This window comes from Aspergillus caelatus (genome assembly GCF_009193585.1).
Source record: "Aspergillus caelatus strain CBS 763.97 unplaced genomic scaffold BDV27scaffold_67, whole genome shotgun sequence".
NCBI lineage: Eukaryota > Fungi > Ascomycota > Eurotiomycetes > Eurotiales > Aspergillaceae > Aspergillus > Aspergillus caelatus.
Window position 1 is genome coordinate 113,589 of NW_022475330.1, and position 14,422 is coordinate 128,010.

At 49.1% G+C, this 14,422-nt stretch overlaps 4 protein-coding genes across 4 annotated transcripts; 1 reads left to right on the forward strand and 3 right to left on the reverse strand.

Annotated features, from left to right (window-relative positions):
* Positions 1–493: 493 nt before the first annotated feature.
* BDV27DRAFT_126709 (uncharacterized protein) lies at positions 494–2,147 on the reverse strand. Its single transcript, XM_032066607.1, has one exon. It carries the CDS (start codon positions 1,790–1,792, stop codon positions 734–736), a length of 1,059 nt encoding a protein of 352 aa, XP_031928623.1. The 5' UTR covers positions 1,793–2,147; the 3' UTR covers positions 494–733.
* Positions 2,148–2,452: 305 nt separating this feature from the next.
* On the reverse strand, positions 2,453–3,907 carry BDV27DRAFT_156830 (cytochrome P450; the record flags this gene model as incomplete). The annotated part of the gene is made up of 5 exons (XM_032072404.1): positions 2,453–2,587; positions 2,646–2,735; positions 2,791–3,238; positions 3,285–3,508; positions 3,563–3,907. 5 exons carry the CDS (start codon positions 3,905–3,907, stop codon positions 2,453–2,455), a joined length of 1,242 nt encoding a protein of 413 aa, XP_031928624.1.
* A 1,980-nt stretch (positions 3,908–5,887) lies between these two features.
* Positions 5,888–11,649, forward strand: BDV27DRAFT_102722 (type I polyketide synthase). Its single transcript, XM_032064310.1, has 2 exons — positions 5,888–6,239; positions 6,303–11,649. Exons 1-2 carry the CDS (start codon positions 6,228–6,230, stop codon positions 11,589–11,591), a joined length of 5,301 nt encoding a protein of 1,766 aa, XP_031928625.1. The 5' UTR covers positions 5,888–6,227; the 3' UTR covers positions 11,592–11,649.
* Positions 11,650–11,971: 322 nt separating this feature from the next.
* Positions 11,972–13,647, reverse strand: lap1 (putative aminopeptidase). Its single transcript, XM_032064309.1, has 3 exons — positions 13,265–13,647; positions 12,462–13,208; positions 11,972–12,401 (listed from the first exon to the last, which is right to left on the reverse strand). Exons 1-3 carry the CDS (start codon positions 13,448–13,450, stop codon positions 12,168–12,170), a joined length of 1,167 nt encoding a protein of 388 aa, XP_031928626.1. The 5' UTR covers positions 13,451–13,647; the 3' UTR covers positions 11,972–12,167.
* Between the last annotated feature and the right edge of the window lie 775 nt (positions 13,648–14,422).

The following is a 14,422-nucleotide window of genomic DNA, read 5'->3' on the forward strand; positions in this document are numbered from 1 at the left end:
ATAGGGTCACTGATAGTTACTAGTACGAAGTAGTCGTTGTAGTAAGAATAATAACTCCGTAGTCGTACCCCCGCATTTCATCAGATCTTCTGACGTTCACCCTCACCAAATGTCACCACTTTGACTACCTTAGTTCCTCACTTCTAGGTTTTAGGTTCAACCTTCTCACCACGCACTTGAACCGTTCTGGTATAGTTATTGTTCAGGTTCTTGCTCTGTCTCTCTTTCTGTCTTTCTTGTTTTTTGTTTCTCAGTTCTTTTGCATCTTCCATCTCAGCCATGATCGTATTGTATTTTTACACGTCGTTTTGACAAACATGGGTCATGACGTCATGGGCCTGGTCATGAAGAGATCATGCCATCATCAACAAAAGATCCAGGGAAAAAAAAAATTAGGGAAAATTAGGGAAAAATTCAGATCACTAAATACACGGTAAAAAAAATTAATAATAAATAAAAATAAAAAAAAAAAAATAAAGATATGCATAAACCCAAAACCCCACCTCAGTCGATCTCTACTTTCCAAATGTGGTGATAAATATGACCCGTCATGCTCTCTCCCTCATCTAGTGATTTATACTCGTACTAGCAAACTTTTCTGCGCGTCCCAAAACCAATAAAAAATTTTTTCTACACCGTCATACTGTAACTTGATGCAATAAGAAATAGAAATTAAGAAAAGTGCAAACATAATAGCCCCAACGTAAACTCCTTAGGGAATCAAATATTCTTTCTACATAATCTGCTTTACGGCTTCAACCAGCCGTCCGTGGATGGAGGCCGGCGCCACTATCATTCCATAACAACCGGCCAGGGTCCTGCCTAGGCCGCAGTCCACCGGATTGCCGGCAAGGTCGCTGACGATACAGCCTAGCTCCTGCACGATCAACATCCCCCCTGCATGATCCCACATTTTCGATCGATACGATGCGTTGCGTGGGATCTTGATCAATGTATTGCAGCCACCGACCGCAATGGCGACATATCGCAGCTGGGCCGCCCAAAGATCCGTCGTGTGTGGCCACGGCGCACCCAGGTGGGACGCAAGGCGTTCATGCGCCACAATGTTCGAGGAGGTGGCCGCCACGCAATCCACGAAGTCAAGATCCTTAGGGTCGGTAATCTGAGGCTTGGCATCAATGCGATTAGCCGGCAAGAGGGTCCCGGTCCCCATCTTCCGCATGAATGCACCGTGACCGGCAACGGCGAAGAGTTGATACCCAAACCCATCCCGGTCCACAATATCCTCGTGCATGCGGCCCGTTTCAAGGTTGAGATTCGGTCCCCCCAAGACGCCGAGCCTTTGGACCCCGTTCTCTACGAGTGCCAGGCAGACCGCGTACTGCTGTCCATTGATGAACGTTGCGGTGCCATCCACCGGGTCCAAAACCCACGAACGGTTCTCCCGGCTACAGCTGCCGCGGGCACCCAAATCAATTAAATCAAGCATCTCCTCCTTGCTCTTCGGGGAGTAAAGGAGCGCTTCACTCATCTCATCGTCAAGATGAATGGAGGAGACGAGTTCCCACGTACGCTCAAGCAAGGCCTCGTTCCCCCGAAGAGCCTTGGAGTCTTCTTCACCCACAATGTCATCGTCGGGGAAGGCCCGATGGATTGCCCCAATGATCAATGCTTGGGCAGCAAAGTCAGCAATGGTCACAGGGCTCGAGTCGCTTTTGTCCAAGGCCCCTTTGTCGACCGCGTCGAGCACCTTTTTCGTCAAAAGGGTAGCTCTTTGCACCGTTAGACAAGCAATCTCGAGCTCCTTCGTGTACGGGTGCATTGGCTCCATAATTCTAAGTCTCTACTACAATGAGTCCCTCAAAAGTGTAGGTCAAGGCCAGAATCAACTGTCCAGCAGTTCGGAAACAGTCGAAGTCTGTACCCAGAAACAATAGAATCCTGTGGGTATAGTGAATGCAAATCTCAGACACCACTGAGTGCCAATTCTATCTCAAAGCTTAGCGAGTCAGAACGGTGGGTATATTCTGGGAGCGTCTACCTAGTGATCGGTTTCTGAATCCAGACTCTCGAAAGGCAAAAAATTCCAGTCGAACTGACAGCTTTAGGTTGTCAATTGGGTAAAATCAACTCAATAGAAAAAGCCCGGGTTCCAATAATACGTATGATGCCTCCGAGGAGGCTCGGTGTGAAATGTAGTGGCGATGAATTGAGTCACTTGGAACCTTGCCCTGCGGTCGGCCAAGTTTGGTCTAGCGTTTTCTGTTTTGGGAATAGCGTCATCATGATCCGATCTTTTCTATCTGTGTACTGTACGGTATTGTATGATACATATATATCCACCTTCCCATATAGTGTAGAGCGTATACTTACTACCTACTCCTTACGCGACTTCCTTCTCGCCAAAGAATAGCGGTGTCTATCCAGCAGCTTCTAGACCCACGCCACTCTCATCGATCCACAACCCCTCAAGTCCCACCTAGTGCAAGATTTAATGAGGAAGGGCATCACCCGCATATAGCTCTGGCGAACTTGCCGACCGTCTCTTGGCCGCCGCATATAATCCTTCTTGCTTGAAGAAAAAGAAATTCTGGGACTGGAACTGCTCCGGATTTACGATCTCCAACTGTACATAATTAGATATATTTCGCAAATCTTTCAAGGGCACGGGAAGTATTGCAGACCTCGTAATGAAGCACAAGAGCAGAAGTGAGCTTCTTCAGCTCTAGCAGCGCAATGTTTTTCCCAAGGCACACTCGCCTCCCAGCGCCGAACTAGACAGTTTACCGTTACTCTTCATCCGTGTCGAGAATAGCATTATGAACTCACGCTTAGAAGAGTGTTCTCCATTTGTCGAGTGCGAGCTGGATCCTCGAGCCATCTTTCAGGTCTCCAGGCGTCCGCGTCTTCGCCGAATGTTGGCCGATGGCGGTTGATTACCCAAGGGTTCATACCGATCACTGTCCCACCGGGGAAAAAATGGCTGCCGATAGTCATCCCTTCTGCAGGAACAATTCGTTCGAAGGGAAGGCAGAATGGTGGATGTATCCGGAGTGCTTCGTTGACACAAGCATTGAGGTACGGTAATCCGGAAATCTCGTTCCATGCCGGGAACGGAGAAGACAGCTTCGACTGCTGCTGGGCTTGGACAAGTTCCTTGTGTAGGCGACGCATAGTCACTGGATGCAAGAGTAAGTTATGCCACAGTGTTTTCATGGCCACGGCGGTTGTGTCAGAGCCCGCAATCACGTTAGAGAATGACCACGCCGTCACAGCCCTGTCGGGTCAGTCAGGCTCGAACATCATTTCCACGACTCACTCACCAGGGCGGAATAGTATCGCTGTTCGACTGGATGTGCATAAACCGGGATAGAAAATCCCTTTCATTTACATTCTCCAACTTACTCTCGGTATTGTAGAGCTCCTCTCGTCGTTCGTTGATCCTTGACAGCACAACGTTCAAAATCGGCTGTGCTGGTGTAGCCCGAAATAGAGCGATAATGGGGTTCTTATTCCACACCAAATCAACCCATGGCATCTGCGTGACCTATTACAAGTTAGCTAGGCTTGTTCTATGGCTGCCATGGTTGTTCAAACTCACCGGTGCAGCAGCCTTCATAAAACCCCAAATAGCCGAAAGCAGACCAGTGTCATCTCGCCCCTTCTCTAGGAATCCATATCGCCGAGAGAAGGACATAGTCCCCATCACGTCAAATGCAAAATACTGCAACCAGTTTCCGAGATTGAAGGCCACCTGACCGGGAACGAATTGCTCCTCAAACTGGCGAAACAGGATCTCAAGAACCTGGTCAACGAAGGTCTCGAATGTCAGGATATTTGACAAGGAGTACAAGTGTGCAATAGGAGTCTTGAGTCTTTTATGAAGGGCTTCATCCCGGGTATTGAACACAAGCGGCAATGAGCGGCCTTTTCTGGTATATGGCATCATTGACCGGTAAAAATCACTCTTGGCAGACCCATCCACATCAGCACAAATGCCATCTCTTGATACACAAGCAAGGTGTTTGTATCTTACTCACCTTTGGAACCCCTGGGCGAATCGGATATACCAGCGAAATGACATCTGGGTCCGAGATAGATATCATACTTGGTCCTAATCGAACATATTGGCCATAGCGACTGTGTAAGTCCATATGGTGGTGGTGCGAGCGAGAAGTTTTAACCCACCAAAGCCTTCCTAGGTCCGTAAACCGTGCTACAAGCGGACCGGGAAAGTGCCTTAGCCTCCAATGCGTCCGGGCCACATAAAGACCAATGTAGAGGCATAATATTCCGATAAGTATCAACATAACGCTAGATCAGAAGAGTTTCATCGCTTTGAGTACGTTGGCCCCTGGAGATTTATCAGAGTCAACTTAAGAGGTCATTAGGAGTCCAGAAGAAGAACTCACTGTTTAGATTGGATGCACTTCCTTCCTACTCAGGCAACAGTCAGGAAAGCTTTGATGACCGAATGGCCATCGCTCCCCTTTAAAAGTAGGTGTGTCATCTATGGACAAAACATGGTGAGAAGTTGCAAGCAAAGTTTGAGTGGTGGAGACGAAACCAGACCAGAACAGAGTGAACTTGAGCGAGGCATACATAGCACATGACCCATGCATAACCTAACGGCTCCGTACTTCGTACTAGTGGTAGTGGTCCCTTTAGGTACAGACAACTAGTAAAAGTACCTCCTCCACATACTCCTCTCTTGATCGAACTATTAATTTAGATGTCTCACTGTACACGAAGTCTGCATTGCCCCTGTTCCGCTGCATAATACGGTAAGAATTCCCACGAATCTTTAGCTGAGGGAGATTCCTGGCCTCTGTTGTCAGGGTTCCTCATGCATAGACGAAATCGACTATCAGTGCCTCACTCTACAATAGTACAGGTGGTCCGTGCTCCTTTTCTTTGTTCCCCGTTGTCGTTTTTATCATCTGATTCTCCCTTCGTCGTCTTTTTTTCTGTTTCATTTTGCACAATTAATACATCATCGGTGGTCCTTTGCTGCCTGATCAAAATCGATTGCCCGCATACGCAACAAAGAAAGGATTATGCAGCTTAGGCCTAGCATAAAGTTCGAATCTAAAGGTCCCCTCAATAATTTGAAATTCCCTTCTCTTTTCACGTACTGATGCATACGCTAGGTGGTCCCCACCTAATGCTCCACGCTGATGGCTTTCAAACCGTCTAAACCCGAAATCGGTCAATGGCATCCTTCCCTAGGTATACAAGCGCTGCTAAGAGACCCGTTCGCGCGAGGATTATACCACTACTCCTCCGTGGCCTTTGGTGTGGATCTATGGCTGCCTGACACGTATCAGCGGAGCGTGGGTTTTGCAATCATATGAACCATGTACTACAACACTGCATAGCTGTCAGATAAGCCGATCATGACCGAGACATATCATGGCCCGAACACTTCCCTGAGTTACATGAAGGGCACGTCGCATCTGTTAGAACTTGTGCTTTATTCTATTTCCATCACCTTGCACTATCGATGTTCTCTTTATGCTTATGCTTGCTTCTCGTGGTGGCAGGCTAGCCTCCTGTTCTCCTTGCCTGCGTTGCTCACCGAGTAAGTGTCGGAAAAGGATGGCTAACTGTCGGTGAGATACGTTCAAACTGGTTTCAGGCGGCTCTCGGGAAAGATCAGTACTCGTGGTTTTCGCTTGGCTTTCAAATTTTGGTTCATATGACCTATAGCATGATAAACTGAAGGGACTCTAATGGTCCATTGACTATGTACTGACTATAGTTCTTTGTCTTGCCACTTTGGCTGCAGCCAGAGACAAAAGCAAACCTAAAGCTGCATGCATTCCCATGCATAGCGGTTTTTTATTCGTGCTGGGTAGGTCCGCCCTGATTCCAGGAGTCTATATCATGCGAACTTTAAGATAACTATGTACTCATGACTAGTGAATATCCTCGCACCAGGCGGCAAGGAGGCAGCAGCTTAACGATGCTAAAATCCGTTTGACACGAATTTTGTATATCTAGCCTGTAAATCTCTTGCACCGCTGAGCTGTGTTGGGTTCTCAACGCACACGACTCGGTCAAGGCTTACACCATATATAAAATGTTGCAAGAATAGTTCCACAACCCTTATCCAACGTTCCTTGCGCTCATCAATACGCGGTCCATCACCTAGGGCCATTACATTCAAACAAACACTAGCATCAGCCCAGGACATCCCTATATATATTTGGTTGGTTGAAGTTTGCAACGTCCTTTTGTTTCTAGGCTATATAACGGGAGTCGAGATGGAGACCAGCGTGAGAACTCATCCCGTCGGGTAAACGGGTCATATCAAGGACTAGTGTGCTGATACCTTCCAGGATTTTTCACACGATGTCGCGGTAGTGGGTATGGGATGTCGTCTACCCGGGAACAATAACACCCCTGAAGAACTGTGGCGGTCAATCCTCGAAAAAGTCGACGCTTCAAGTGAAATACCTAGTATGCGGTGGGAGCCATACCAGCGGAACGCACAGAACGCAAGGAGTATCGGTACATTGCCCCGTCGGGGCTATTTTGTGAAGAATTTGGAGAATTTTGACGCAAGCTTTTTCAGTATTTCGCCCAAGGAGGCGGAGCAGATGGATCCCCAACAGCGCCTTGCATTAGAAGTGACGTGGGAGGCGTTAGAGAATGCAGGTATTCCTTTGAGTAGCCTGTCCGGCTCCGACGCTGCTGTCTTCATGGGCGTGAATTCTGATGATTATGGAAAGCTGCTACTCGAAGACCTGCCCCACGTTGAGCCGTGGATGGGGATAGGGACCGCTTATTGTGGCGTTGCTAACCGAATATCTTACCATCTCAACCTGATGGGTCCAAGTTCTGCAGTAGATGCTGCTTGCGCATCTTCACTGGTCGCCATTCATTTGGGAAGACAGGCAATCTTGAGTGGAGAGTCCAAGGTCGCCATTGTAGGAGGAGTAAACGCTATTTTCGGTCCAGGTCTAACGAGTGTACTTGATAAAGCCGGTGCTTTATCCTCCGATGGCCGCTGCCACTCGTTTGATGACGCAGCCAGCGGTTACGGTCGTGGTGAAGGAGTCGCAGTGATTATTCTAAAGAATATGGCAGAAGCAGTCAAGGACGGTGACCACATCCTAGCTGCCCTGAAAGGGACAGCGGTTGCTCAGGATGGGCGCACAAATGGTATTATGGCCCCAAATCAGAAGGCACAAGAGCTGGTAGCGAGGAAGGCACTAGACGTAGCTCGAGTTGACGCGTCAACTATCGATTACGTGGAGGCCCATGCGACTTCAACGCCAGTAGGAGATCCAACAGAAGTCTCCGCCATCTCAGCTGTTTATGGAAAAGGTAGAAGTCCAGATAAGCCATGTTACATTGGTTCAGTCAAACCAAACGTTGGACATCTTGAAGCAGGCGCAGGTGCTGTTGGTTTCATTAAGGCGGTCATGTCTGTACAGAAAGGCATCCTACCCCCTCAAGCCAATCTGAAGACACTAAGCACCCGAGTGGACTGGAGTGAGGGGTTACGGGTTGTGCAAGAGATTAAAGACTGGCCTAGCTCGGGTAATCCACGCCGTGCCGGCGTATGTTCCTATGGATACGGCGGTACGGTGTCTCACGGAATCATTGAGCAGTATATCCAAACAGATCCATCTATCGGCTCAAAGGAACAATGGCCGAAGGTGACGCAGGTCCTTCTTCTTTCAGCGCCGCAGAGAAGGTCACTTGAAACCCAGGCAGCCACACAGGCTGAGTGGATGTCCACCGTTGGAAAGCAAAATGATCTAAGGTGTGTGGCAGCCACCTTGGGAACACGTCGAAGCCACCATAAGTATCGGGCAGCGTTTGTCGTCGGAAGTCATGATGATGCAGCCGGGAAACTGGATGCGTTTGCCTGCCAGACGCCTACAGAGTGGACAACGTCTGGTGGAATACCAGAAGGCGATGACCGGCCTGTGGTATGGGTGTTCTCAGGCCACGGCGCCCAGTGGACAGATATGGCCAAAAACCTCCTTAAATATCCAGTCTTTCGTGGTGTTATTGAATCGGTGGAAGCACTTGTACAGGAAGAGATGGGCTTCTCAGCCATTCAGGCCATGGAGGTGGGAGTACTCAATGGCTCAGATCAAGTCCAAGTTTTGACCTACCTCATGCAAATAGGACTGAGTGAGGTGCTGCATTCCCTAGGTGTGAGTTGCAGTGCAGTCATAGGTCATTCAGTTGGGGAGATTGCAGCGTCAGTCGCTGCGGGGTGCATTACTCCAATTGAAGGAACCCTCATTGTCACTCGGCGTGCGAAGCTCTACCGTCGTTTCATGGGAGCTGGAGCCATGGTTTTAGTTCGTGCCCCCTTCGAACAAGTGACGATTGAGATCAGCACCCAGAATGCCAATAACCTTGTAGCAGCAATCAATTCGTCTCCGTCTTCGTGCGTGGTCTCAGGGCCAAAGGAAGAGATCGAGGCTTTCGTTCTGAATCTGAACAACAAAGACGTCAAAACATTCCACGTAGACACCGATATTGCGTTTCATCACCCAGTACTATGTGAGCTTATGGATCCTCTAGCAGAAGCCCTGGATGGTTGTATTTCTCCCTTGCCGTCAAAGGTAGCAATCTATTCTACCTCAGCACGCGATCCGCGCAGCACGATGGATCGCGGCATCCGTTACTGGTTGGATAACATGATCAACCCAGTGCAGCTAACTTCAGCCATATCTGCGGCTGCAGAGGATGGGATGAGACTCTTCTTGGAGGTTTCCTCACACCGTATAGTCTCCCATTCAATTGAGGAGACCTTGCTCGATATTGGCGTTGGGAACTTTACCGTTACCAACACTATGTTGCGTGACACACCAGCAGAGAGAACCATTCTTTATAGCATGGCTCAGCTTCATTGCCAAGGGGCCAAGATCGACTGGAGTCAGCATATGCAAGGTCCCTGGGCCCCTAATGTACCTACAACGACCTGGAACCACCGGCCGATATGCTGGCAGGTCAATGCACGGTCTGAGCAACCTACCAGAATGCATGACGTCGACAAACATAATTTGCTCGGCCATAGAACTAGCATCGCGGGTGATAATACGATCATCTACGAGACCAGGATTGACGAACAGACAAAGCCATTTCCGGGTAGCCATCCCGTGCATGGCTGTGAGATTATCCCAGCCGCAGTCCTAGTGAACACCTTTCTTCAAGGGACTGGGGCCCAAGTGCTGTATAACTTTTGCTTGCGTGTACCTGTTGCTACCAGTGAGCCCCGTGAGGTTCAATTTATTGTCCAGTCGAATCAGTCCCGACTATGTTCCCGCCTTGTCAAAGGTAACGGCGCCGAAGGCGACAGTGGCTGGCTAACGCACACGACCAGCCACTGGGCTGTAGAACGGGATGAACAGCCGACAACCAGGGAAATAGACATTGAGGCAGTCAAATCCCGTATTAACAACAAGTTAGGAGATAACTTCAGCATTGACTACCTTGCTTCTGTCGGGGTTCCGGCCATGGGCTTCCCATGGGTCATCACTGAGCATCATGGTGATTTGGACGAGATGGTCGCCCGGGTAGATGTGAGCCCCAACAATGGCAGTGGCGAAGTACCCTGGGATGAAGGTTCATGGGCACCAATTTTAGACTCGGCAACATCAGTGGCTTCAACGCTATTCTTCCACAATCCCCGCCTTCGAATGCCTGCCCACGTTAAGGAAGTCAAAATCCTAGTCGAACAACCACCTCCTAAAACAGCCTGGTTATATGTCAAGAAAGCCACGGCCAGCGATTATGCGGCACATGTCAGTATCTGCAATGAGAGCGGGACTGTCCTTCTTCAAGTAAATTCGATGAGATTTTCTGAAATTAACGGTGCGCCCGGGGACACAGGCGGCCTGGAAGGCCTTGTGCATCAGTTGGCGTGGCCACCCGCCACTTATAGCGAGAGCCCCCTGGTGATCACCCATGTTATTCTCATTTCAAGAGACGGGGGTCTGGCTAATGAGTATGCGGCTTCTATAGATCAAGGAAAACAAACAGTCAGCGTATTAACCACTCCAGAAGAGTTGGCCAAACTTACAGAGAGTGAAAACGTCTTGCATCAAAAGGACACGATAGTTACCTATATCCCAGGGCGTGTGCCCAGTCCTGATAGCATCCCTTCTGCGTCTCGGGACTATGCCTTTGATCTTGTGAACATCATGAAGTTTATCTCCTCTTCTGCGCTTTCAATCAGGGTCTTTGTACTCACGCAGCATGTGATAAAGGCCGAAACAGCCACCTCATTAGCCCAGGCGCCTTTGCACGGGCTCTCACGCATCATTTCATCGGAGGTACCCGACAACTGGGGGGCCTTAATCGATGTGGAAATGCCAGTATTTCCATTGGCGATCATAAAGTATGTTCAGAATGGGGATATCATCCGGATCTCGGACGGTATTCCACGCGTTGCACGTCTACGTCCATTACCACGCACCAAAGTACTGCCACCTTCAGGACAGGATTCGCTTCTTCCTCGTCCATCTGGGACCTATTTGATCACTGGCGGCCTGGGAGACTTAGGCCTAGCAACAGCAGACTTTCTCGTCCAGAAAGGGGCACGCCGAATTATTCTAGTCTCTCGTCGTACACTCCCCCGTCGGAAAGACTGGGCCGCTCTTATCCACTCGGCCTCGCCACTAGCACCGGCAATCAAAAAAATCCTTTCAATGGAGTCTCGCGGAGCCACAATTCAGGCAATCGCTGTCGACATATCTTCTCATAACGCAGCCTCGCAACTATCCAACCGCATCGATGACCTGTGCCTCCCTCCCATTCAAGGAGTTGTACACGCAGCCGGGGTTCTACACAATGAACATGTCCTGTCTGTCACTCCAGACGCCTTCGAGCGTGTCCTCGCACCAAAAATTGCAGGTTCACTCACTTTAGACAAACTCTTCCCGCCGAAAACAGTAGATTTCATGGTCTTGTTCTCCTCGTGTGGCCAATTCTTTGGTTTTCCGGGGCAAGCATCGTATGCATCCGGCAATGCATTTCTCGATGCTCTCGCAAGTTATCGTCGCTCTCAGGGAGATAACACTATCGCCATACAGTGGACGAGCTGGCGCGAAATAGGAATGGCGGCTGGCTCCGAGTTCGTTAAGGCAGAGCTGGCCACCAAGGGAATCACGGATATTTCACAGGACGAAGCGTTCCAGGCCTGGATGCACGTCTCCAAATACGACGTTGATCACGCTGTGGTACTTCGGAGCCGTGCATTAGAGAAGCACGAAGCACTTCCCAGTCCGCTGCTCTTCGATATTGCTACCCAGAATGCCTCCGCAATCCTCACTCCACCACCAAGCCCCACGTTGAGTGCTTCCGGCGATTCACTCACTCCGCCTCGGACTCCTGCAGACCGGTTCGATACTCTTAGTAGACAGGTACGAGAGTGTGTCGCGAGGGTGCTGCAGATGGAGACCAACGAGGTGTCCAGCCAGGAGCCATTGAGCAATTTGGGGATGGACAGCGTGATGACCGTCCATTTACGTGGGCGATTGCAAAATAGTCTGGGAGTGCTAGTCCCGCCGAACCTTACCTGGAGTCATCCAACGATAGACCACATTGTGAAGTGGTTGATGGAGAAAACCAATGGCAGAGTACTAAGGTCTCCAGTATAGCCACGCTATGGAAGTTATCTAATAAAGAAGGGTGTGAAGACCTGTGAGATCATTGACGGCTCCAAGAGTTTCAGAACTGAGCCACCAACCTCAGCTTTTCACTTCGAAGATCGATCTTAAGAAATGCCGAAAGTGGTGCATGTTGCACGATCCTGTGCAATTACGATGATGATGGAAGTATCATGGGGAGAAATGATTTGACTGCAACGGTAGCGCTCAAATCCATTCATGTAGGATACGATTTCAATAATCGTCTCACTGGTAGAGATTGCAGTAAGAAGGGAAGAACAAGCATGGCATGGGGCACGTGACGAACCCTTGAATGCCTGAAGTTGCCATCCATCCAGTCGCGTGTTAAGCATTAGTCTACAAGTGTACAAAATGAGTATGTTGGAGAACTAGTCTATTCTTGAATTGCATAGTCCTAGCCATATTTCTCATCAGTCATTGGCTAATCCTGAAAGTAGTTTAGTAGATTAAGATCAATGTTCTTAGGATGAGTACGGCACACATTGACTGTTAGAGATAAGTCGTGAATCATGACCCAGGGTTAAAAATTAGAGAAATTGCCCAGTATTAAAACGAAGCAAACGCTAACTCATAAGCAAAGCCGAGAGTTAACTTCGCGTGTTCCAACATATGATCAAAGCTCAAGTATTTGATCCGGTCATCTGTCGTGTGGATCCTCTTGTTGGTGTGCTCCATCTCAGCCTCAGTTGCCATGGCCGAGGGGTAGCCATATTTACTTGCTGATGTATGGTCGGAGCAAGCGTACCCACACTTCGTCTCTAGATACCCCACATTGCAATACTTGGGAGACATTGTCAGCGAGGCCGTATGAGTAGAAGTAGGGAAATTGAGAGGGCTTACTGCAGTAACCACGTCTTTGAGAAATTGTGTCAGACCTCGATCTACATAGTCGATCATGATGCCCACGGCTTCTTTACGACCAGCATTCAAAGCCCCCTGGATGTAACCGGTCATGTCCTGCTGGAGCATCGCCTTGATGTCGCGTCTTTCTTGCTTGTATCGAGAAAAGATAGCTTGGGAGCCCAGCATGCCACCTTCCTCTGCAGAGTACCAATGGAACTCAATTGTATTCGGCGCCTTACCTTGGGCCACGGTGTCTGACTGCAGCAGACCACGCAACGCCTCCAATATCGTGACCGTTCCACTGCCGTCGTCATCAGCACCCGGGGCAGCCAGGATAGACGGAAGGAACAAATTGATACTGTCTTGGTGGGCGCCTAATACGACCGTCTTGTTCGATTTACCTGGAATGCGAGCCACAATGCTAAACTGGCCCCATGAATGGGCAAACTGGTCCACGGTCGCGCCATGTTCCGCTGCCCCAGATTGTTCGATAACCGTCTGGACTTGATTGTAGAGCCACGTCGCCGATTCGATTCCGGTCTGGGACTTGTAGTAGCGCGTGTGGAAGGAGGTGAACTTCTCCAGATCCCGCTCCATGTTGGCCTTAGTGAGGCCGTGGGTCAAGGCGACAACCTCATCGACATGTTCCATCTTCGAGGGATATCGGACGTTACTAGCTTGGTGCAGTGTGGGGTAAAATCCGGGGTTTCGTTCCTCGGTGATATCAATGAAATTCACGCCATCCTAAACCAGTGTTAATCGAACCGTCTGCAACGCAGAACCGAATCTTGGGAATATACCAATTTCAAAGCCCATTTTTCTTCTTCCGTCACCCATCTTGTTTGATAGGGTGCCAGCTCTATGAGATACTTTTCATTTTCGTGATGGATTTGTGGGTTATTCAGCAGTGCCTGCTGTGGGATTACGGCAGCTAAAACGCCTGCGGATGCCGTTGCGCTCAGCGCAAGAGTTGCTCGGAGCTTCATTCTGATTGCGAAGAAATCGTCACAATGAAATGACCGTCGATATAGGGGGTAGGGGAGGGCCGTGGTTGTTAGAGAATAAAAGACTATATCACAAAATAAAGAAAAGGAAGGGAGAAAATATGTATACAGAGAAGTATTCGATGGACGGTGAAGGGGGTGCTGGAGGTACCCGCTCTCTCCAACGGTGATGTAAATGATCGATCGATCGAGTGAGTACAGGAGTTGGAGGAATAGGGAAATGATAAGCAAGAGCAGAGTGCAAGTCACGCGCTGCTGACTACTACCCTAACAACAATGATGGCGGGGATGTAAATGGGGTTTTATAGCTTGGTTTTCGATCGACTAAACTCAGCACGAGAGACGGGGTTCGGATCTTTCATGCGTCAGAGATACGCTTAGGGGTGACATCGTATCATACTTATAAGTTCCGGATCAGAAGGACTAGCAGGCATAAGGTAAGGTAAGGTAGTAGTAGCACAAAAAGTAGGGCACTTAAATTGAGAATCTCCAAACTTAATGACAGAAGGCGCAGGCACATTAGCCGCTCCGGTGGAGACAAGAGAATGTACTACGTAGTGGACACTGGACATGGACTGGTCAGAGAGTACTCAGTAGGGTCCAAAAGTCATGCCGAAATTGTATTAGTTATTTATCAACATGCTACCACAAACTGCACTTGTTGAGGTTGTCACAGCATACAAACAAGATACTGCGATGGCGTTTTCAAGACCGTTGAATGGTCATTCCTCGTTTCCTAGTCATTTACTACTAGTCAAGTTCTCCTTTAAACATGTCACCGTGTCATATACAAACACTACTTGCATTTCCCTGTCCAAATAAATCCAAGGCCATCACAGGTTGAAGTCCCGACTCCACCGGCCAAGACCTGAACGCTATTAATAATCTTTTGATTCACCCCGCGTTGCGACCGTGTCGGAAATAACAGGAGCTTGTACAGAGTAAGTGGCTGTA

Bases quoted from the DNA above. Each gene is read 5' to 3' on its own strand.
- BDV27DRAFT_126709 (XM_032066607.1), bottom strand. From the start codon at position 1,792: ATGGAGCCAATGCACCCGTACACGAAGGAGCTCGAGATTGCTTGTCTA.
- lap1 (XM_032064309.1), bottom strand. From the start codon at position 13,450: ATGAAGCTCCGAGCAACTCTTGCGCTGAGCGCAACGGCATCCGCAGGC. The intron at 13,209-13,264 runs GTATATTCCCAA...ACACTGGTTTAG, and splicing joins AAAAATGGGCTTTGAAATTG to GATGGCGTGAATTTCATTGA. The intron at 12,402-12,461 runs GTAAGCCCTCTC...ATGTCTCCCAAG, and splicing joins TCAAAGACGTGGTTACTGCA to TATTGCAATGTGGGGTATCT.